Source organism: Carex rostrata, chromosome 2 (genome assembly GCF_964058835.1).
Source record: "Carex rostrata chromosome 2, lpCarRost1.2, whole genome shotgun sequence".
Classification (NCBI taxonomy): Eukaryota; Viridiplantae; Streptophyta; class Magnoliopsida; order Poales; family Cyperaceae; genus Carex; species Carex rostrata.
This window is the reverse complement of record NC_135919.1, coordinates 2,148,009-2,171,185: the sequence shown is the minus strand read 5'-3', so window position 1 is coordinate 2,171,185 and position 23,177 is coordinate 2,148,009. Positions and strand designations below refer to the sequence as shown.

Genomic DNA, 23,177 nt, shown 5'->3' with positions numbered 1-23,177 from the left:
TAGGCAAGAATTTGTGACATTTATGTAAATTTCACAACAAGAAGATAAAATTCCTAGTTGAAAAAAATTACTTTAAGTAATACAATAATAAGGTAAATTGCACAACAGAGTATCTAACTCTTAACTAAATTCGGATAAATTTCTTAATTTTTCATTATATTTCCTGTCTTTGTTTGATTCCTTCGGCTAGAAATTGTAAGTAATTGCCAAAAATGTTGTTGAAAAATATATATGTATTGATTGATAATTTAACATTAATGGAAACGGGTCTAGTAGCCTTTTATTCAAGAAAAAAAAATGATAATTTATGATGAGAGCAAGGTGTTGAAGCTAGCTAGCGTTGCTCGTCCAATTATGTATAAACATACCCCGATTTTTCTTTCATGAACCTTCTCAGAATGACACCTCGATCTAAATGGTTGTAAATACTTTACATAATTTGTATGAAATTAAAATTACATTAACATAACAATAATGACTTTGACATGTTCTGCAGAGGGGGGTCTGGTGTCATTCCATCATGGTGGCACCAAATACTTTAACTCATAACACAACTTTGATCAGAACTTTTCTACCAATGGAATTTGGAAGGATCATACGGTTACTGCTTTGTATCTTACATGGAAGTTATAAATTGCTGAGCATTCTAGTGTTTTTCAGGTCTAAAATTGTTTAATAACAGGAACGAGAAGAAACATATCTCCTATCCTAAGTGGAAATGCGGGTCGTTCTTAGCCGCCAAGTGGATCTAGCCACCGTTCTCGGTGCTTCTGCCTAGTGCATGTGGCCACCGCTCTTCGCTCCGCCCATCGTATCTTCTCTTCTGATTCAAATTGGGGTGTTGTTTATTCGTTCCCCCTCTCCTGAAGTCTTTTCTTTTTGTTTGTCAGTAAGGTACTTGTTTATGTTTAGTTGTTTTGTTAGCGGTTATGTTCTCTTTTCTCTGTCTTCTTCGTTATATATCCATCGGAATAAATCATGCACAAACTTACTCTGAGCACGAAGGCTCCTCTGGATACCCGTTACTCGCCTTGATTCCATCAACGACAAGAACACAAGCAAGCTTACTTTCTACCAATTTGAGCATGTCGACTTGAAGGCTCATTTCTTGTAATCTGAGCACGATTCTGCTTTTTTATGTTTTTCATGTCTAGATTTGTACAAGGGGTTCAGTTGTACTGTTTTTATGTACTGGTATGAGTTGCTATTTGTACTTTTATGTACTGCTATTTGTACTGGTACAAAATGATCTATGTAATTGGTTTGTCATGAGTAATGAAAAGCCTACGGGTGTTTGCTGTAAAAAAAAAACAAAAAAAAACAGGAACAAGAAGAAAGTGGCACCTCAAGTGTTCACACTATATAGACAGAGTAGAGAAGTACAGGACAGGCTCTCAAGTTGGATGCACAACTTCTGTTAGATCTACAGTACCGAAATACAATTTTTCAATTAAAAAATAGAGAATACAGGAACACACGGCTAGTGGAAGAATGAAATATGCACATGCACCCAGAGTTCTTGTTGGGAAACAACATATGACCCACGATAAACTGCAAGAAAAGATTTACCATAATCAGAAAACTATTATGCTCATAGCTAGTCAAGCTAGAAAAATATTGAATTATATATATATATATAGGTCGAGAGAAACATACGAGCTATCTTCATTGGGGAGTGTCTCCGATGAGCCAGCAATTACTGGTAAAATATTATCAACTACTCCATCTGGACCAGACATATCTTGTAATAATCTATTCCACTCTTCTTCGTCAGTTATACCACATAGGGCTCTGCCTGATAATTTGGCAGCTAGTGGGGACCCATAGCATTTTTCGGCAATTTCCTTGCCAATGCTTTCCAAATTTTCAGTCAAGTTAGAGATTTGAGGAAGGGCTTCATCTTTCAAGATTAGCCAAAGGGAAGTAGAATCCAAATCAGTCAAGGCAACCTGATCTGATGAACCCATGTATTGTGTGGTTTTTTGGTTTCGGGTTGTTACCAGAACTTTGCTTCCAGATTGGGCTGTGCTAAGAGGGGCCTGCACAGTTTCCCAAAAAAATACATCCTCCGTGTACACACCATCTAGTACCAGTAAAAACATTCTACCCCTCAGTAACTGTTGGAGACTGCGTTGGAGCATATCTAAGGTCGAAAGGTTGCAGTTGGTTTCGGGTATGCCTTCAATGATCTTTCTTATGGTTTCAACTGGGTCAGAATTAGGAGATAGGCTTACCCATATTAGCAGGTTGAAGTGATCTGTAATTGCAGGATCATTGAATGCTGATCGAGCAAGGGCAGTCTTTCCCATGCCGCTTTCTCCAGTTATGGACAAGACTGATAAGACTGGAGGGAAATACATGTTGTTCGAGTCGAGCAACAAGTCTAGAAGCCTCCCGTATTCCTCTTGCCTCCCATGCAGGCTAACATTACCTGCTAGAAATTTTTCATTGGTTGTTTCAGTATTTACTATTTGTTTCAATTTTAACATAAAATTAATTCAACAACCTACCACATTATTTTTATTTTTGAGTCAGCAGCTTTTAACAGTAAATATATTTTGAACTAGGGCTTTCAAGCGCTGAAAGCATATATTAGGTAGGAACTGACCCAATTGTTACCCGACTGAAACATTTGCCATTAATTAGTTTTTGGTTAATAAAAAAAGGTTAAAGTGTCTATTTATTAGTCCAGCCTTTCTCATCCAAAAGAAGAAAGAGAAACAGAAATTAACCACTGTGTATGTAAAACAAACTAAATCTGACAATTTGGCAAAGGGGATAAACCAAGCAGCCTTTTAATGGCACACATTTGTGTCAAGCTTTGCAATCAGGAATCAACATAGACCAAATCAAATTATATGTTTAATTTAAAATGCCAACCCGAGTTTAACCCAGTCTAAATGGCATATATATATTTCCACCTACTAATTTAAACTAAGAGACCACTTTTGAGTTTAAATCTAATATCATTACAAAAAAAAATTAGCCTTCGTACTTCTTATTAGATGAAAACTGTTTGTTAAAAGAAAGGTACTAACATTGGACCAAAATTAAGTTAAAATGCAAATATTGAGCCTATTTCATCCAAGGACATGAACCAACTTAGCACCAAAAATAAGGTAAACATGCAAATTTGGCAACAGGAAGCTATTTTTTTTTAATAAAAAAATAAAAAACAAGAAGAAAAAAGAGCATTCACCCAATGAGCCTGTTTGACAAGTAGCAGATGTTCTAGTTGTAGTGACAGGACGAGCCTGATCGAACTCCTCTAAGTATAACATCTGTGCTTTCCTATCCTTATAAATATTATCATACTTCTTGTTTATCTCATCAACTTGACTCAACACGCACCAATAGTACCAAGCCAATGATAAGAAGGCCCAATGAGAAGCTTCCGTCGCAATCCGAGTTCGTGCCTCAAACTCCTCTTTCAAATTTTCAGTATCAGAGGCAATTGATCGGAGCTCGCTCAACCAGAGAAGAACCGATTCGTTTTCGTTCTCGATCTGGTGCTTCTGCTCTGCATCGGCAAGCCGGGCCTGTATCCGAGTTGCACGATCGCGGAGCTTGTCCAGCTCAGCCCTAGCCGATGCTTTGGTCGGGAGATTGGTGATTAAGGTGGGAAAAAAATTCACGATTTGACTAACTACAGCCTCGATGAATTTCTCAAAAATCATTGTTCCTTTTTCCATTTTCCTTGTTTCGTTTTGATGGGAGCAATGGTTTTTTTTTTTTTTTGCTTGGGTTGAAGTAGAGATGGGAAGAATCGAGTCAACGGTTGAAGTAGAAGACTATCCGTTGACTGACTGACGAAGAAAGTTCCAGTGCAGTTTCCATACAATAGAATTTTCTCTTGCTCACACGAAAATGATATAAGGATATATATTTTCTTTCTTTATTACCACTAACATAATGAGATGGTATTTTTGTTCAATCACGAAATGGTCGTGCAAGTTCGTGGTCTTTAGGCTTTAGCTCATTTTTCTGGGAGGAAAAACGGAGAGAAATGATGGAGGAGAATTGCAATGGAAAATAAAAAAAAAATAAAAAAGCAGCGTGCGCGCTCTCCATTTTGTCCTTAACAAATTACATCTAAATAATAATTAAATAATTACAAAATCGGTTGATTCTAAATAACAATTAAACATTTAAAAACTAATATATTACAATTTAAAAAGTAATTAAAAAAATATTTGGAGTCGTCAAAAAAATCATCTTTCTCTTCTTCTCTTTTTCTTTTTCTTTCTCTTTGTCTTTGCTCAGCCGTTTTGAATGAATTTTGAGTGAACGGAAGAGAAAAAACCAATATATAGTAGGTTTTATAGCTGACCGCTCCACTGGGAGGAGGGCTGATTTTAATAGCTGACTGCCCCAGTGCAGGGCAATCTAGTGGTGAGAGTGGACCACTCCATTGGGGACGGTCAGGAATTTTTTTTTTAAAAAACGGAGTAGATGTTTTTTAATTTCATTATTTTTAGAGTATTAATTAAAATATCGGTATCCGTTTTGTATTGGCGCTGTCTTCACCCTAGTGGTTTGCTAACGGGTTACCCGTGACCCGTTCCGGGTAACCCGTTAGGGGTAACGGGTAGGGCGGGTAGACGGGTAGGACGGGTACGGGTACAACCCGCAACGGGTAGACGGGTAGTTTTCCCAAAACCACTACCCTACCCGTTTATTACCCGTACCCGTTGCGGGTTGACGGGTACGGGTATCCCGGGTACGGGCGGGTTTTTTTTTTTTTTTTTTCTTTTCTATTTTTTTCTGAATTTTTATGCTTTGAGATTCGTGCCAAGTTAAAGGACATCCCGGATGGAGTTTAGATATAGGGGTCCGTTTTGAGATTCATGCCAAATTAAAATTGATGACTCAGATCTCATTCTACAAAGTCAGGTATTGCACTGGATCTGAATTCTATAGGGTGCCGCCAAAAAAATTTTGAAATTCAAATTTTGTAACGGGTCAGGTACGGGTACGGGTAGACGGGTACGGGTAGGCGGGTACGGGTTGGCGGGTAGACGGGTACGGGTACAACGGGTTTTTTTCAAAATTATGTTGTCCGGTCCGTTTATTACCCGTCTACCCGTTTGTACCCAGGCAACGGGTACGGACCGGGCAAAACGGGTTCAACCCCTAACGGGTTTAGCAAACCACTACTTCACCCCCATGGCACGTTCAGTTATAATCGAGTCATAATTTCTAACATTAATTTTAGAAATCAGGAATAGACAAAATTCCTTCTCCTTAGCTGAAACTGAAACCCAAGAACCTTTCAATGTAGTGTTAACTTGTGAGATACAATAGAAATGGATCACTTTTTTTGTGCTTTGGGCTTGTTGGGCCATCTTGGAAATGACATATTTGTAATCATAAGCAAGTCAACTTGTGTATACCAATGTGGACTATATATAACCGAAATCCTTAATCATTTAAAAAGCAGTTCATCATATCAACCTTGGTCTAGAAATTTGAGCTTGGTGCTGTGGCATGAGCTATGTCTCTCTGCGGAGAAATGTGGGTTCAATTTTCACAAAAATACATCTAAAAATTGCTGGGGTGATATATATATATATATATATAAACCTTGGTCTACCATTTTTGTCATTCTAGTCATAACTCTCTGCAGAAGAATTGATATTTGAGGTGAGATTTTCATGATCTTAACATGGAAACCAACAGCAACAAGATAAAAGTTGCTACATGAAAAAAAAATATCTTAATTTTGGAATGTTCATAGAATTTTACAAATGATGAATCTCATATAACATAACAAAAACAATTCAAGAAGAAGGGAGAAAGGCACAGATTATATCTAAAAAGTGCACGCAGATCGATTGCTTTCATTTGCTTCTTCAGATTAATGCATGGAGATAATTGTCGAAAATATTGTTGACAATGGCCTTGTAACCTCGTTCAGTCGGGTGGAAGCTATCCCAAAATATATATTTTGTTACATCAGAGCAAGTCGTCGACGTCTTGTTGTTACATAGCTTCGTTACCTCGATTAATCCCGTGCCACAACATCCCTTGGTTGCCTCCTCAAATCCTATAAATTTATCACTCAAATTGAAATTAAATGATGAAATAGTAACCTTTTTAAAAGAAGAAAATAAAATCTGAAGGACTAATTTACCATAAAAGCCAGGCCGTTGGATCATGTCGAGCAAAATATTGTAAATGTCGAGATATGTTATCTTTGATCCTTTAAAGCTTGGCCCTTTTAGTATTTGTTCAATTTCCACCTGGATCTTGTAGTTGTAAAGTTGTGCAGCGTAGTTCCGTTTCGGTTCACAGTTTCTTTCAAGCCCTCCTCCAACAGTTCTCTGTGACGGCACGCAACCTATCGGTGGAAGACCGACATAACCGATCTTTCGTGCTCCCATTTCATGAAGTTTCTGCCACAATAACAGAGAATCAAAATAAATAAAAGCCAAGCACCATTGTGTTTTAGCAGCATTTTGTCAGAAAGCCTCATTAGATACCTTGATGAAGGTACTAGCATGGGAGACGAGAAAATCGACATAAGATGGTATATCATAATCTATGACACGAAAAGGGGTTGTGAAGTATGTGTTTGCAACATCATCGGTTCCAACACAGATGATGTATAATGCCTCGGATATAATCTTGGCCGCCTTTTGTTCACCAGCTATGGCTTTTAGTTTCTCCTTGTACTCGGCAAACATCTTCAGTTGGTCCATCATTGGTATGACATTCTGAAAATAAATAAATAAAACATTAACAAATATATATCCTCCTCAAAGGATGTAATATATGGAGGATATATTTATATGCATTTAGTTTTGAATTTTGTTTTGCTAAGTGAAGGTATGAAAATGATACCACAATAACAGGGGTAAGAGGGTCAAATCCTGTGGCCCCTGAAGCAAAGCTAACACCAGTGAGGATGTCTTCTGGAGTCAGTGGATAACCCACATAAGGAGGTAGCAAATCTTTTACTCCTAGTCCTGAAGCTGAAACAAAAAGTTACAAGTGTTAGATCTTGCAGTATATATATATATATATATATATATAGAGTTAGGCTGGGGTGCTATGGATAGCATAGTGGCCTCTATGCTACGGCTCAATATTCGAGTTTTCAAAATCCAAACGGTCGATCCGAACTGTTCATCTTATTCTCCATATTAATATCTGCTTGGAGACCAAATTTTACATTTTTCTGAATTTTTTTACTATTTATTAAGTATTTTACAAAATTGTTGATCCAACGGTGGCTGCACAAAACAGTAAAACCGTTGGATTAGCGATTTTAATATATAGATCGCATCTAACGGTTCGGATTAACTATCCGGACTTTAAAAACGGAGAAAAATGATAGAGTGCATTTGGGTGCACAAAAATTTGGGTGCATTTGAACCCTTTTGCAAAGCTTTGCTTGCCTCATATGTAATTTGTTATGGAAAAGAAGAGGAAGCAATTAAGAACGAATACATGCAATAAAAGTATATGGGTTACAAATATGTAAGGTATATATATATGTGTGTGTGGATCTCAGATGCAATTAGCTACATGCTATGATGCTATTAGTAGAACTGGAATTAATTTTGAGTATTGTTTTTGGGTTGTGCATGGATTTGAAAGGACAAATTAGGATTTAATGAGGAGGGTGAGCACAAATTGGATTATTATTTGTGCACATGCCCTTTTATTATGATGAATTGATGATGACCCCATATTAATTAATGTAAAATTCGGGGGGCGATGTTTTGTCTCTAGTTTATTGTTTATTGGCTCTCAATATAGAATTTACTAAAGGGAAAACTATGTTAATTTAGATAAGCTAATATATAGTTCAGAAATAACTTGACATATTGCAGGATTATTACTAGGAATTTTGCTTTCTAGTTTTTTTTTAAGAAATTATTTTCAATATGATAACAAATGATTCAATAATAATATTATTGTTTTAAATTACTATCTAAATTTACCATATGTTGTCGTTCTTAATTACCATCTAAAATTTACAAGATTCGTGAATTATTCACAAGTAAATCCCCGTATTATTCTGTTTCCCGATTTTTTTTCAAATAATTCACGAATTTTACGAACTTTTTCCGAATTTTTTCGAATTTTTTGTGATTTTTTCTGGCTCTCTTGTGGGATTTTTTGTTTCTCTCAATGTATAATTCAGATTTATACCCAAATTATTTCCGAATCATAAATTTTTAATCCCGCTGAACCTTTCCTGAATCATTAACTTGTCACTATATTCTTTGCTGCATGATGCAATTGCACATATTTGCTATACAGAAAATCAAGCGTCTTTACATTAACCGTTGGTGTCCGTTGGTAGAATGTCACAATCCGAGGGATTCAATATATATATATACATGGGCCACACAACCTAACTATTTTTGTAGCCTAATCAATGCTACTGTTCTTACCTTCTTTTTGTTTCTACCACACTAACAAAAGCTTTTATTTTTACTAATTACATAAGATTTTTATGTTCATTTCAGTATAATTTTCAAAAATAGTACTGTAAAGAGTTTTATATATTTTCATCTCATTTAGCTAAAATATTATTGTAAAGTATATTGTATCTTTATAGTTGCAAAGATTTTCAATGTAATATAATCCATACTAAAAAAGATGAGTGAGGCTATGGTACTATGTATATCGTATAATGGTATGTACTATGAATTAATATTTTTATTTTTAAATCCAAATAATAAATCTGAACCGTTCAACAATATCATCACCATATAAAAAAAATCCAAACAATCAAATTGAACCGTTCAACATGTTCTCAATATAAAAATGTACTTATAGATCAAATTACATTTTTTTAGAAATTTTTTACTCTTTTTTTAGATTGCTTGACCTAAAAATTCTAGATCATTCAAAAGTAGTGATTTTCCACCAAACTATCTAAAAAATAGTAAAATAATTCTAATAAATACAAAATTTAGTTTGCAAGTACATTTTCATATATATAGAGATCACGTAAAATATTAATCTATAGTACCGACCAACATGCGCTATACATATATAGTACCATTACAATAGCATCACTAAAAAAAGATACCAAAAACAAGTATGTGAAGGTTCAATTGATTAGTTACCAATTAAGTCGGTTGGGATCTTTCCGTTCGAGAACCGTCCGGTCGCTTTATGCCCGTAAAAATTCTGCCCGTATGGTGGATGGTTAGCTACGATCGGGCTTTTGAGGTCGTTGTTGTTCCCCGGATCGACAATCGAGTCGCCGAATACAATTATAGCCGGTACCATTGGTTTTGTCTGGTTAAACGAGTATGCCATTGCACATGACAGATGATACAGGGAAACCAAAACACAAATAAGCAGTCTCTTTCCCTCCATTTTTGTGTTCTCTCTGATTGGTTTTGGTTGCTATCAAATGTAGAATGACATCTCTTTTTATAAGAGATGGAGATTGGAGGCCTCTTCTACTTTTTATTGTAGGAATGTCCCCACATATGCTTTATTTTTAGGCTTTTAATTTCTACACTGTTCAAATTAAGTGCTAGCTAGATTTTGTTTAAACAAAAATACTAATTGGGTAGGTGCATGAGCAGTGAAAACAATGAAGTATCTTGACTCTTGAGTGCCAGTTTGTTAAACAGTGTAAAGTAAACTGGTATAGTTTCTTCATAACTGTGGGCCCCACCCTTGCTTGAATCTAGAATTTCTCTGACAAGAATGAACTTTCATTCAAACTAGTGAGAATACTATTGACTATGGTCTGGTATGACATTTATAATTTTGACCTAATATTTGTAATGCTTATAAACAAAGTTTACAGCAATTGATCAATGTAAAGAAAATAATATAACAAATTTTTAACTTTCCAATTAATAAATTGTTACAAAAATCAGCATTATTTGATCATATATACATTTGTTGATACTAATAAGGAGATAATGTGAGATTATGTAATATTAGCTAGTGCATGCAGTTGATTTTCATGGCAGTATTAATTTTGAAAATTAGTTTTTGGTTCAGTGACAAAAACAATGTTCTATGTGTGGAAATGTGATAATTAAGTTTGAAATTCAAATAGAGGACAGTTGAGTTACTTGATCTCAAATCTTTATTTTGTCTTTGGTTACTTACAGAATGCACTGTGACCAGCTGCATATGTAAGCATTTGATGACAATTAATGTGCAAAATGCTGGTGACTTTATAATGACTTGTGTACTGGTACTGGTACCAGTACTAGCTAGTTGATAACTAATTAGAAATTGACACTCCTTTTTTGTATAGTTTTATTTATGTTCAAAATCTGTGATCAGTTTATGCAAGATAAACTGATAATAAATGTCAATTAATCATTTTATTATTTTATTATTTTATTATTTTTTGCTATAATCCAAATTTGTGTTTCAAGATCTTACTTTGACGATGGCATCACTGAATAAGTGAATGAACATCAATTTTATAATTGTTTTATTTCTAAGAGGAGGGATCAGATAACACCCTTTTTTGGTGACATCGGATGACATCATGTATTTTCAAATTTCAAATAGTCGATCCAAACCGTTCAACTTGATGAATATGTTAAAATGTGCTTGCAGATCAAATTTTACGTTTTTTTGAATTTTTTTTACTATTTATTAAGGTGGGTACAAAAATTCAACAGTCTAAATATAGCGATTTTGTTAAATACTTAATAAATAGTAAACAAATTCAGAAAAATGTAAAATTTGATCTGCAAGCACATTTTAACATATCCATCAAGTTGAATGGTTTGGACTTTGAAAACTTTGAAAATGCACAATGTCATTCGATGTCACCAAAAAAGGGTGTCATCTGATCCCTCCTCTATTTCTAAACATTTAATAGCATTTTTTAACAGATTAAGTTATTTATAAAAAAAAACTTTGTTAATTATCTTTAATACGTAATAAGTTAATTGTTTTTAACATATATTCATTAAAAAAACAACTGTTTGACTATGTGTTTTTTTAACATTAAACTAGCACTAAGCTAGTTTATTTCAATATTTATATATTTTTTTCTTTAACCTATAATTAATTAAAGATCTGGTTTGATAGCATAGAGGTTTGTACTCTTAGGATTAAGCGTTAATTTATTTATAATATATAGAAGTTTGAGACATTTATAAAAAAAGTTGCTGGTATTTATACTATTTGTTTAAAATAATAAGAAAGTTTATCTAGAGACTTGATTCTGAAGAATAAAATCTTCTCTGCACAGTGCAAACTATAAATTTATCATGTGACACGGAGCTGCTGGGGCGGCTTTAAATTTGCATTAATTGCTGCTATCTGTTTTGCAAATCACCGTCACATGATAATGATCATTATTGGATGTGACTCACCGCTTTTTTTATTTCTATTCAAAAAAATATATAAATTTAAAAAATTAATCAAACCGCTTATTTTTTCGAAAACTACCCAAACCGGAAAAAAAATTTCCGGTTTCAATACAATTTCCGGAAAAAATTTTTCCGGAAATTGGATCCTAAATCCGGAATTATTTTTTCCGGATTTAGGATTTTTTTTTTTTTTAGGAAATTTTTTTTTCATTTTTCAGTTTTTATTTATAATTTTTTTATTTTTTGTATTGAAATATTACAAATATTTATTATATTTTTTAAAAAATAGATGGAATACTATATAATTTGATTTATTCGAAAGACTGCTACAAATAATCCGGATCAACATTTTTCATGCCGGATTTTTAATGGCCGTAAGAAAAATTAATATAATATAATATATGTAGAGATAGGCTAATGTGCATTCGAATGTATATGGTCCGAAGTGCTTACGGTCCAAATTTGATTTTTCAAAATCCAAACGGTCGATCTGAACCGTTCATCTTGTTCTCCATATTAATATGTGCTTGGAGACCAAATTTTACATTTTTCTGAATTTTTTTACTATTTATTAAGCCACTTTGAAAATTGCTGATCCAACGGTGGCTGCACAAAACAGTAAAACCGTTGGATCAACGATTTTCAAAGTGGCTTAATAAATAGTAAAAAAATTCAGAAAAATGTAAAATTTGGTCTCCAAGCACATATTAATATGAAGAACAAGATGAACGGTTCAGATCGACCGTTTGGATTTTGAAAAATCAAATTTGGACCGTAATATGTATATATAATATAATATAATATATGTACATGTATATATAATATAATATAATATATGTATATGTATATATATAAGAGTTAGGCTGGGGTGCTATGGATAGCATAGTGGCCTCTATGCTACGGCTCAATATTCGAGTTTTCAAAATCCAAACGGTCGATCCGAACCGTTCATCTTATTCTCCATATTAATATCTGCTTGGAGACCAAATTTTATAATTTTCTGAATTTTTTTACTATTTATTAAGCCACTTTGAAAATCGCTAATCCAACGGTTTTACTGTTTTGTGCAGCCACCGTTGGATCAACAATTTTGTAAAATACTTAATAAATAGTAAAAAAATTCAGAAAAATGTAAAATTTGGTCTCCAAGCAGATATTAATATGGAGAATAAGATGAACGGTTCGGATCGACCGTTTGGATTTTGAAAACTCGAATATTGAGCCGTAGCATAGAGGCCACTATGCTATCCATAGCACCCTAGCCTAACTCTATATATAATATAATATAATATATGTATATGTATATATAATATAATATATATGTTAAAATGTGGAGTAGAACTAGGGTGTTCTTAAGCTCACCAAAGTGTTTGGTGAGCTTGACTTCAAAACCCGTCAAATCGGTTTCAAATGACGAATCCGAATCGTTGGAACCCGTCTATTTTACGTGTGATGCGTCTACATGTGAATTTTTTTAACTTTCGAATTAGTTTAGTATAAAGTCAATTGGTCAAAATTAGAAGGTTATAATTTTAGTGCATTCATTTTTTGAACATGTTTTGACCGCTTGACTTTATACTAAACTAATTCGAAAGTTTAAAAATTTCACATGTAGATGCATCACACGTAAAATAGGCGGGTTCCAACTGTTCGGATTCGTCATTTGAAACCGATTTGACGGATTTTGAATTTTTTTTTACTATATATTAAGCTACTTTGAAAATCGCTGATCCAACGGTGACTTCTGATTTTACTGTTTTGTTAAGCCACCGTTGGATCAACAATTTTCAAAGTGGCTTAATAAATAGTAAAAAAATTCAGAAAAATGTAAAATTTGGTCTACAAGCACATATTAATATGGAAAACAAGATGAACGGTTCAGATCAACTTTTTGAATTTTAAAATTTCAAATTTGGACTGGTAATATTTTGGCCCATATGCTACCGAAAGCATATTAGTCTCTCTCTCTCTATATATATAAAGTATTACAAAAGAATCGTGTTTAGTTCAGTTCCTATTTGCAATGCACAAGACGGTATTTTTTAAGTAAAAGTTGGAGGTCAAATCACCCAAATATTTAATATTTATTAAGAATTGTCTCTTTTGAGTTTCGAACATGTGATCTCCCACACAAAAAACATTGACTTTGTCTCTAGATCAAATATTGGTTCTCACAACAAATGATACTATTAATTGTTGTTTTTGAGATTCATGTAGTAAAGATTTGACCGGTCCGGATTTTCTACAGATAATCAACTTTTAAGATATTTCGGTGATGTGATTGTGTGGGGGGGAGTAGATGCATTAACCTACGCAATTGGCCATGCATGGTCCTAACTCCTAATTACAATTAAGGTCCAGCTCATGTTACAATTGGACCGTTGGAACTGCTTCTTCCGATGAATAATTAATTATTTATGATATAAAATTTTCATAGTTGAACAAGCATGTAATAAATAACAATAAATGTCATATAGCAAACGTTTTCCAACACAACTACACAAGTGCTATATTTAGCATTGCAGTGTTGTAAAAAACGGCCGGTTAAGCTGTTTAATCGGTTCATTAATCATTGGTGGCGATTAAATTATTATGGATTCTCAATTAATCACTTAATGGTACTATGTATGTCGGACGAGTGCATACTATTATTTACAACACTGTTTACCAACATCTTAATTCATAAATATGTTTTGTTTAAAACTTAATATTTAATAAGAATTCGAATTTTTAAACATAATTTGAATTTTTTTTTAGTCAAAATTTAATAAAATACATGCATGACGTGAGTGAAAATTTTGTGTGTGTTTACATTACAAATTTACAAACTAAGAAAATCAAATTTAATTAAATTAACCTTTATGAATTATGACTATTTCTTTTGACGGTTCAAAAACCTCTAATTTTGTTATTTTTGTGCCTTTTGTATGTATTATTTTTTAAAATTTTAATAACTTATAATTTAAAACTTGAATGCCAAATCAAATTATTAGATATGATATATATATTTTTTTTCTTCTATACATGTAAAATATTATGACATGCTAATTTTGTTTTGATTGCTATCAAGAACTTGTAAAATTACATTGATGTGGATAATTTCTCGATATTTTTTTTTTTAACTTATTAATTCATATAACAATTAAATCGAAAAGTAATATAGTTGTATGTGCATATAGAGAAAATAATATAGATCACATCTAACTGTTTATTTGACATATACATTTTTCAATTTTTGTTATTAGAAAATATAAAAAAAAAAATAACTAGGATTCATCTAAAAATATACTTATATAGGATTGATATTCATTGACAAAGAATTAAATTGACAATCTTAACAATGTTTAATAAATGACATCTAAATATGATCTATACACACATTTCATGAACATTTAGAAGTAATGAAATCTCACGTATAGTTATCCTTTTTTTGTATTTTCTTTTCAAAGTTTCTTTTATCTTGATTTGAGAATATATCCCAATCCAATTTAGTATATTCTTAAAATCCGAATATTGTATATTGAATTGTGAATTTAATTATTAAGAACGAATCTTTTATAAATATCAATATCTAGATCCCAAAAGGATTGAATACTATTGACATATGAATTCAGAGATGAGCTCAGTCACCGCCTGATCTGTATTAAGATGCATGCACTCTGTTTTAAATATGTGTGTCTACTTTAATTTCCGTACATACATAACTTAATACGGATCGAACGGTGTTAGAATTAATTAGACCCAATATAAAAACCAATGGTTTAAATAGCGTTTATCGCGAAATAGCGTACGGGTTAAAAAAATCGCGCTATGCTCAAATAGCGGCGCTATAGCGCGGAATAGCGCGCTATAGCGGCTCTATTTGGGTATAGCGCCATAGCTTTTTTGGTCGGAAAACGCTATAGCGGCGCTATAGCGCGCTATTTAAAACACTGATAAAAACCAATGCCCATCAGATTTACTCTGTTCTCTTCTCTTGATATATAATCACATAGTGAAACAGTTGATCCCAAAATGATTGAATACTAGCTATATATGACAATTATTTGAGGCCCTTTATATCAAATACAACCTCGATCTGTTCTGATCATGACATTTAACTAATTTGAACATGATAACTTAATACCAACAACATGGTTTTGTTTCCATTTTGCTTTATATATATGTCTTATTATGTGTCCTCTCTAGCAGAAAAAAAAACATGATGATTCTGAGCTACAAACAATTAATAACACACATAATTATATATCAACTCTTCCAACTAACACCAACACTTAAATATGTTTTATGTTACCTAGACAAACTATATATATGTATTAATCAGTGCGATTCCTTAGTTGATTGATTCTTAATTTATCAATTTTAAAATTATGTCTATTTATTTAATATGCTTGATTTTTATTGAATTATTTATAAATTTATAAATTGAGGTTAACTAATATGCTTTCGGAAACACTTCGGCCGAAGTACTTATGGATCAAATTTTAATATTTCATCTTCGAAACATCAACCTAAGTAACTCAATAAATTAGCTATATAATAAACATTTAGAATACTGATTTTTACTATTTGTTGTGATATTTGGAAGATGGCCTATTTGGACCTAAAAATAAAAGTATTTTTTAAGTCAAAAGAGGCTGTCTTTTAAAAATCATAAATAATAGTTAAAATAAACTCCAAAAATAGTAAAAAAAATTTGGTATTCTATATGTTTATTATATACCAATTTGTTGAACTACTTAGATCGACGTTTCGAACATCAAACATTAAAATTTGACCCGTAAGCATTTCAGTCGAAGCGATTCCAGAAGCAATTTAGCCGAACTCTTTATGAATTTTATTTGCTAATGCATAACTCGTGAAATAAGGGTTGAAAATAGAGCGAATTCAGAGCGGATAATGCTAATACCAAATTTGTATCTGTCACTCATTGAGTGGATACGAATATGAATACGGATAGTAAACAAATGTCAAAATTCAAAATCAAATCCGTTTTAAACGGATATGGATATGGAGCAGATAATTTACAAAGACGAATTTAAATACAGATACGAAACGAATAATTATCGGATAATTGAGTCATGTGAACTTTAAGATACAAACAATTATTAACAAAATTCCAATATGAAAATTCATCTATTTAAATTAAAAAATATCACTTTTTTTTTACATTATTGTTGATCCACAAAAAAGCGAAGAATAAATAATAGAAATTGAATAAAAAGAACATTAAGAAAGGAAGAAATAATAAAAACAAAAACAAAAACAAAAAAAGAGCAGAAATGGAGGTGGCCATTGACTTTAAAATGGAGAAGAAAAGGTGAAAAAGAAAGAAAAAAATCAGGAAAGAAAGAGTGTGTCAGGATATTTGTTAATTTGATTAGTCCCACGTGGCTGGGTAAAAGGGTGAGAGAGACTTTATATAAATACCGGAGCGGGCGATGCCTTAAGTTCATCGCAGAGAGCAAAGATCGCAGGTCTGTCTGGCTTATGCGGATCAGCTGTGGGTTAAAGGAGGTAAGCTGGCTTAGTCCGTACCAGCTGGAAACCGGATCTAACGGTATCTCCGTTTAAAGATTAATATCCGAATTCGGAAATTTGGATCCGGAAAATTAATCCCTAAACGAAGCGGAAGCGGATACGGATACAAACATTTAAAGCTATAAAGCTCCAAATACTATACATATATAATACATATGAAAAATGATGAAATGTTTTACGAGATGATGCTATCATGCATTGCAATGCATGAACTTCCTTATGCATTGCACTATAATTACGGATTTAAAGTCCAAACGACTGATTCGAACCGTTAGATGTTTAATCTATATTGAAATGTGCTTGGAGGCCAAATTTTATATTTTTTTGAATTTTTTTACTATTTATTAAGCATTTTTGAAAATTGCTGTTTTGCTGTGAACAGTAAAAAAACAGTAAAATTTTCTGGATCATCAGATCAGCGACTTTCAAAATTACTTAATAAATAGTAAAAAAAATTCAAAAAATGTAAAATTTGGTCCCCAAGCACATATTAATATGAAGAACAAGATGAACGGTTCGGATCGATCGTTTCGACTTTAAATCCATAATTTATAGTGCAATGCATAAGAGGTTTCATGCATTGCAATGCACCATATCCCATCTCATGTTATACAAGCAAGTTTTTAAGTTCCGGATTCATTGTCACAAGAGCCACCAATTTGTAAGTAGGAAATAACAAAACCTCAAACTCCAGCAGTTACTTTAACCCAATATAATTATAAGGTGGGTCTTGAAAAGAGAGAGCGTGAGCGGCGTGAGCGACAACATCAACCAAATTAATGTGAATTTTTAAAGGCTTTTAAGTTTTCATTCATTAGTGGGCCTTGAAAAGCCTCTATAGCAAGTTAGCAACAAATTAATACAAATTTCATGTGAACCGTTTAATGGCTTTATTATGATTCAAATTTATTTAAATAATTATTATGGATCAATTCAATTCGATTCAATAACAACATGTCTAGGGATGCAAATTTGTATCGTTCCATTTTTTGTAGTGGCTAATCATAATCAAGTCAAATTTAAATTTTTACATGCCTTATTGTGATCAAATTCGGAGAAACAGTTATATCATGTTAGTCATATCTGACCATACATACCGTGTTCAAACTTTATTGGTCACATTTAACTACATTTTAGTGAGTATGGCTAATATAACATCAGTGTCATTTCAGTCTATATAACACCAACTCCAAAACCTATCAAATCGAGTTTAAATGGTGAATCCAAACCGTTCAAATCGATTTATTTCATTAGTTGTGCGTTTACATATAAAATTTATAAGTTTTTGAGTTTATTTGGTATCAAGTCAAGCGGTCAAATGTGTAAGTTTTTAAGTTAATTTTAATACATTCATTTTTCAATTTTTTTGCCGCTTGATTTGATACTAAAATAAGTCGAAAATAAAAAAAACTTACATGTAAACGTCATAAAGTAAATTAGTTTGAACGGTTTGAATTCACCATTTGAATTTGATTTGATAGGTTATAGAATTTGTGTTATATAAACTGAAATGACACTGATGTTATATTAGCCATACTCCATTTTAGTACCGTGCCGTGACCAAATTGGTTCACAAAATTTGCCTCAGGTCCCAACCTCTAGAGAAATTTTTTTCTGGGGAAATTCATGCTTCAAGTGTGAAAAGATATTAATCTGTCACGACTCACGCCACTGTCATTTTCAAGCAAGTGTTACGCTCTGTTTGAATAAACTTGAGATCACATCGACATAACAATACTCGTAGTTTAACCCAGTATTCTATAACCACCAAGTTTTCTATATTAATACAATATAATGTTTCTTTCAAAAACCAAAATTAACAAAAATTTGCCAAGAAAACATTACTCCTAAAATAATTGCATAAATAATGAAAAAAAATCAAATAACTGAAGTCCAAAAAATCTTAAAAATACCATATAATTTACTCAATAACATAAGAAAAAACCCACAAAATGGAGTACACTACTATTATTTGGCAAGAAACAATTTTTAGTTTCAAAAAAAAAAAAAAAAAAAAAAAAAAACCAGTCCAAGAAAGTTAATATAATTCATTGCCATCATTTTCCAAAATGTCAAGTGAGACTCCTCACTCAAAAATGGAGGTTTGCAAGTTGCAGCCATGAAAAAAAAACACATTATAAAAATAAAACTAAATAAGAAAAAAGAAAAAGAAAAGGAGGATAGAAATAGACACCATCAACACCTCAACGCTCTCTGGTATTAAATGCAAAATGTTCATACCATGAAACCCACATCCATTCTCACTTCTCCTGTTTCAACTTTACTGCCTCCCCTCTCGCCTCTCGATAATTACTCCATCAAAATCATTTTCACAATCTCTGTGATATTTCCCAACAAAATTTATAAATGCCTTCATTCACTGCATTCTTTATAACTCAAATGTCAATTTCTCTGTGTATGATCTACCTCTTCTTCTACTGCGCTTTTAATACCACTTCCAGACTCACCAGATCGGGTAACACCACTCTGGTTTGACGAACTGGCAACACTGACAGTTTGAAATTGTGCTGTCAGGTTATCAGTGCTGTGCTGTGTCGACTGAGATGGCGTGACAGGTGTCTCAGGTGGAAGTATCCAATTCATCCAATCGCCACGTTTCCTTATCTTATCACCCTGCCATTTGGCAAACACATTTTGTTATTTTTTATATATTAACAAAGGCCATGAGTGAACCCTTGCTACGGATCCATATCTCTACTTCTAAATTTCAAATATTCAATTCAAACCGTTAACCGTGATCTCCATATGATAATGTAGTTGGAGACCGAATTCTTTTTTTTTTTACTATTTATTTAGACAAATAGAAAATCACACCTTTCAGATTGTACAAAATTGTTAGATACAACTATACAAGTGATTTTCTACCTATCTAAAAAAATAGGAAAGAAATTCTAAAAAAATGTAAAATTAGTCTCCACGTACATGTTCATATGGAGATCATGTTTAATGGTTTGGATCAACTGTTTGAACTTTGAAAATAGAGATATGGATCCATAGCACGGGTCAATCCATTATATAGATATTACCATAACCTCACTCCAAAGGACATTACACTACTGACAAAATAGCATGCATGCATGCATGCAATAGATAACAGGAGTGAAACAGATCAAACTCAAACAAACAAAAATAACATAAAATTAGCATGCATTGACCCACAGCAAATGACAAATTAATTGTTATATAACAGGTAAAATAAAAATAATAATAATAATTGAGGTATATTTTGAATGAAATCACAAAAGCACTTCAAATTTAATATGATAATTTAAGTTGAAAGGTTAACCATGCCTGAGTGACCTGATTATTTTTTTATAAAAAAAAATAAAATACCACAAGTAAATGAAATACAAATTACAAAGTAAAACAAAAACTAGGAGAATACCTGTACTTCCACCAAAGCTGAGAGTCGCATAGTCTCCAATATAAATGGTATATTTGTTGTTATAAGTTTGACCTACAAAACAATATATTTCACAAATTACCCTGACATTTAACAAACCCATCGAATATCACAGAAAAGGTAATGGGGAAAAGACTTTATGCGGCACTGAAATTATAGAAAAATGGACAAAAACACAAAATATATTATATAAAGATTAAATTTACCTTGTTAAATCCTGCGATGAGAGAAATAGGAACCCAGCCTTGGTCATCCATTTGGCCTCTTAACCATGTATCTTTACATAGATTGTCATAGCTGCATATAAGCACACAACAGCAAGTAACAAACCATTGACAAGTGATTACCCGTGGTAAAAATGTGCCCACTATATTTTCTTCATCTAATGATAATGCACTAACTTAGTTCATTTTCAAATGTTCTAAATCCTTCATGCAAAAAGAATTAGCTACATAGAATGAAGTTCTAGAACTATATACAGCTAAAGTAATTTACATACTGTCTGATGTGTAACAGTACTTAACCTTACCAGCACCACCTAGGATATGCTAGGGTTTTTTTGCATTGAGCTGTGAATACCGAGATCGACTCAGCACTTGAGCGACATAAACCTGTAAAATTTACCTAATTATCCATACTAGATTGTATGGCAACATCTGCTTGGTACCTGAAATAATAATCTATTTGCTTCACAAGAGCAGCACGTTGTGGGTCAACGGGCGGTGGTGGGAAGAAGACAGCAGCAGGCCCCACTGGGTGTGGCACAAAAGGCGCGGCTCCTGGTGGTACATAGTACACTGGAGATGGTGGTGCCATCTCTGCAAAAGATATAGTTAAGAGAAGTTAAAACTGATCTATATTATAAAAGAAAAACTTGGCAATAATGAAATAAACCTTAGTAATGATAATGAAATTAGACTGTTGGTCTTACCGGGGAACACAGGTGCTCCAAAGGATGGTCGAACACCTGGCGATGGAATAAAAGGAGCTGGTACAGCTCCGGGAAGAGGTGGTGGCGGTGGGGGCCTAACATAGGGTGATACAGCAAACCCATGGGGTGGTGGCCCATTCATCTCTCGACCACTTAAATTACGATATTGCCCCTCAAACCCCCCGCCATTACGTCCTCTGCCACCTCCATGGTGGACCCCACCACGATTGCCATTACCATTCCTTCTGTTCCCATTGTACCCTCTTCCTCCTCTTGCAGTATTTTCTCTGTTTCCTTGCCGAACTTGTGTGTGCGCATCCCAACTGTCAGTGACTGCCTTCTCTGTGTCGGAATTCGGGGTATTCTGAGGTGGCATGGCTGGTATGGGCCCGTTGGGTGATAAATTAATGTTACGCCTGGTTGTTTTTTTAGAGTTTGTGGGTGAATTAGGGTTTTGATTAGCAAACTGAGGCTTTGAAGGAGATGGCGAGGATGGTGCAGCAACAGAGGTCTGAAATAATGCATACAGATATTAGTATATATTTCAAATGCAGTGTCACTTGTATTCCTACAAATGAGAAATGTGATATTCACTATCAAAACATGAGAACATCAATGCATACTACCCAATATACTGCATATTATATGTATGTCTACACAATTGAGAAAGGGTAGTTCTCAAAATTTTAGAGCAAATTAAGAGAAAAAGGATAAATTGTTGTACATTATATTGAAAAGGCACAAGCTTTTTCCATGCATGAACAACGAAATAGTGGAATTAAAAATCCCCAAAATCCATAAAAGGGAAATTATTAAAAATGAATTAAACTATGAACCCAATAGTGGAACATTGAGGAAAACCCCAGTAAATCTCAACCACAGCTTTTTTTAGCTCAATCAGTGGAAATAGTATCTAAACTTAGAACCTAATTAATATATAAATAAGAAGGATCGATCTACAGAAGATAAGAAACCGATGCATGCAATGCCTACTTCTCTTGTAAATTTATAGAAATATAAATCAAAAAGAGGAGATCTCACGGCAGTAGATCCATCGGAAGGTTTGAGAGGAGACTTGGCAGATTCAGAGAGAGCAGGCCAAGAGCTCTCATCTATAACAGGGGGTTTTACCTCGATGGAACCATTGGAAGGAATATTCCAAACAGGTTTCTTGACGGAGGAAGAGACTTCCAACGTCGGCGGAGAGGTAGGTGGGTCAGGAACGGGGTCCATGAGATAGAGAGAGAGACAGAGAGGCGCCTCTACTAGGGGTGGGGTTAAGTTAGGGTTAGGGTTTTGTTGGTAGAGGTAAGAGGTGAGGAGGGAGGTGGGAAGGGAGGTGGTTAGATGGGGAGGAGAGAGAGAGAGAGAGAGGTTTCTCTTTTCTCTATATTCTTTTTTCTTTTTTGTGTTTCTCTTCTATGGGTTTGTGTGCTCGTCTCCGAATTCACATTCCTAAGGTAACAGAATATTTCTGTTTGAGTTCTCACCGTGCGATTAGAATCTATATCAGGACGGATTGACCTGGAATCTAATCGGACGGTGAGGATCTAAATGGAAATATTATGTTAGCTTAGAGAATATGGAGTAATGATCTGGTCCGACCGTCCGAGTCTAGTCTGCCTTGGTCTACTGCTGCTTGTTATTTTGTCATGACTCATTAGCTCAAGTTTATTATTATTTATACATTTGTCTGTGTGTTTATATATATAATATAATATTGTGAGTGAGATTTTGTTACTTTTGCAATCTGCAGATAAGGTGAAAAAAACTGATTGAAGCCAAAAAAAAACCAACAGAGTGCCGTGCTGTGGTTAGCACGTTGTGATTTTAATATTATGCCATACTGTTTGAGATGATTACAGCATGTGAATGATCATGTTATGTAATTCACGTCATGTTCAAACGTGTTTTGTGTAAGTGACGATTTAATTATAATTTAAGTTAGTTTATTCAAAAT

At 33.4% G+C, this 23,177-nt stretch overlaps 3 protein-coding genes across 4 annotated transcripts; all 3 read right to left on the bottom strand.

Annotated features, from left to right (window-relative positions):
* Nucleotides 1–1,340: 1,340 nt before the first annotated feature.
* On the bottom strand, nucleotides 1,341–3,732 carry LOC144568281 (disease resistance protein RGA2-like). 2 transcript variants are annotated; one of them, XM_078318577.1, is made up of 3 exons: nucleotides 3,200–3,732; nucleotides 1,657–2,434; nucleotides 1,341–1,551 (listed from the first exon to the last, which is right to left on the bottom strand). In XM_078318577.1, the coding sequence occupies exons 1-3, from the start codon at nucleotides 3,690–3,692 to the stop codon at nucleotides 1,395–1,397; spliced, it is 1,428 nt and encodes a 475-aa protein (XP_078174703.1). In that variant the 5' UTR covers nucleotides 3,693–3,732; the 3' UTR covers nucleotides 1,341–1,394. The 2 variants fall into 2 exon arrangements, with proteins under 2 accessions (XP_078174703.1, XP_078174710.1); XM_078318584.1 differs by having other exon boundaries at nucleotides 1,657–2,431.
* A 1,970-nt stretch (nucleotides 3,733–5,702) lies between these two features.
* Nucleotides 5,703–9,408, bottom strand: LOC144548695 (GDSL esterase/lipase At1g20120-like). The gene is made up of 5 exons (XM_078297429.1): nucleotides 9,087–9,408; nucleotides 6,844–6,974; nucleotides 6,483–6,716; nucleotides 6,134–6,395; nucleotides 5,703–6,046 (listed from the first exon to the last, which is right to left on the bottom strand). Exons 1-5 carry the CDS (start codon nucleotides 9,340–9,342, stop codon nucleotides 5,853–5,855), a joined length of 1,077 nt encoding a protein of 358 aa, XP_078153555.1. The 5' UTR covers nucleotides 9,343–9,408; the 3' UTR covers nucleotides 5,703–5,852.
* Nucleotides 9,409–18,898: 9,490 nt separating this feature from the next.
* On the bottom strand, nucleotides 18,899–22,602 carry LOC144568271 (la-related protein 1C-like). Its single transcript, XM_078318565.1, has 6 exons — nucleotides 22,259–22,602; nucleotides 21,218–21,728; nucleotides 20,954–21,104; nucleotides 20,493–20,583; nucleotides 20,269–20,340; nucleotides 18,899–19,496 (listed from the first exon to the last, which is right to left on the bottom strand). Exons 1-6 carry the CDS (start codon nucleotides 22,448–22,450, stop codon nucleotides 19,266–19,268), a joined length of 1,248 nt encoding a protein of 415 aa, XP_078174691.1. The 5' UTR covers nucleotides 22,451–22,602; the 3' UTR covers nucleotides 18,899–19,265.
* Between the last annotated feature and the right edge of the window lie 575 nt (nucleotides 22,603–23,177).

Excerpts from the sequence above, each read along its gene's own strand:
- LOC144568281 (XM_078318577.1), bottom strand. The coding sequence starts at position 3,692 with ATGGAAAAAGGAACAATGATTTTTGAGAAATTCATCGAGGCTGTAGTT. Across the intron at positions 2,435-3,199 it reads TTGTCAAACAGGCTCATTGG|CAGGTAATGTTAGCCTGCAT; the intron begins GTGAATGCTCTT and ends AAAAATTTCTAG. Across the intron at positions 1,552-1,656 it reads CTCCCCAATGAAGATAGCTC|TTTATCGTGGGTCATATGTT; the intron begins GTATGTTTCTCT and ends CTTTTCTTGCAG.
- LOC144548695 (XM_078297429.1), bottom strand. The coding sequence starts at position 9,342 with ATGGAGGGAAAGAGACTGCTTATTTGTGTTTTGGTTTCCCTGTATCAT. Across the intron at positions 6,717-6,843 it reads CTCTTACCCCTGTTATTGTG|AATGTCATACCAATGATGGA; the intron begins GTATCATTTTCA and ends ATTTATTTTCAG. Across the intron at positions 6,396-6,482 it reads ATGCTAGTACCTTCATCAAG|AAACTTCATGAAATGGGAGC; the intron begins GTATCTAATGAG and ends TTATTGTGGCAG.
- LOC144568271 (XM_078318565.1), bottom strand. The coding sequence starts at position 22,450 with ATGGACCCCGTTCCTGACCCACCTACCTCTCCGCCGACGTTGGAAGTC. Across the intron at positions 21,729-22,258 it reads CTTCCGATGGATCTACTGCC|ACCTCTGTTGCTGCACCATC; the intron begins GTGAGATCTCCT and ends GCATTATTTCAG. Across the intron at positions 21,105-21,217 it reads TGGAGCACCTGTGTTCCCCG|AGATGGCACCACCATCTCCA; the intron begins GTAAGACCAACA and ends TATCTTTTGCAG.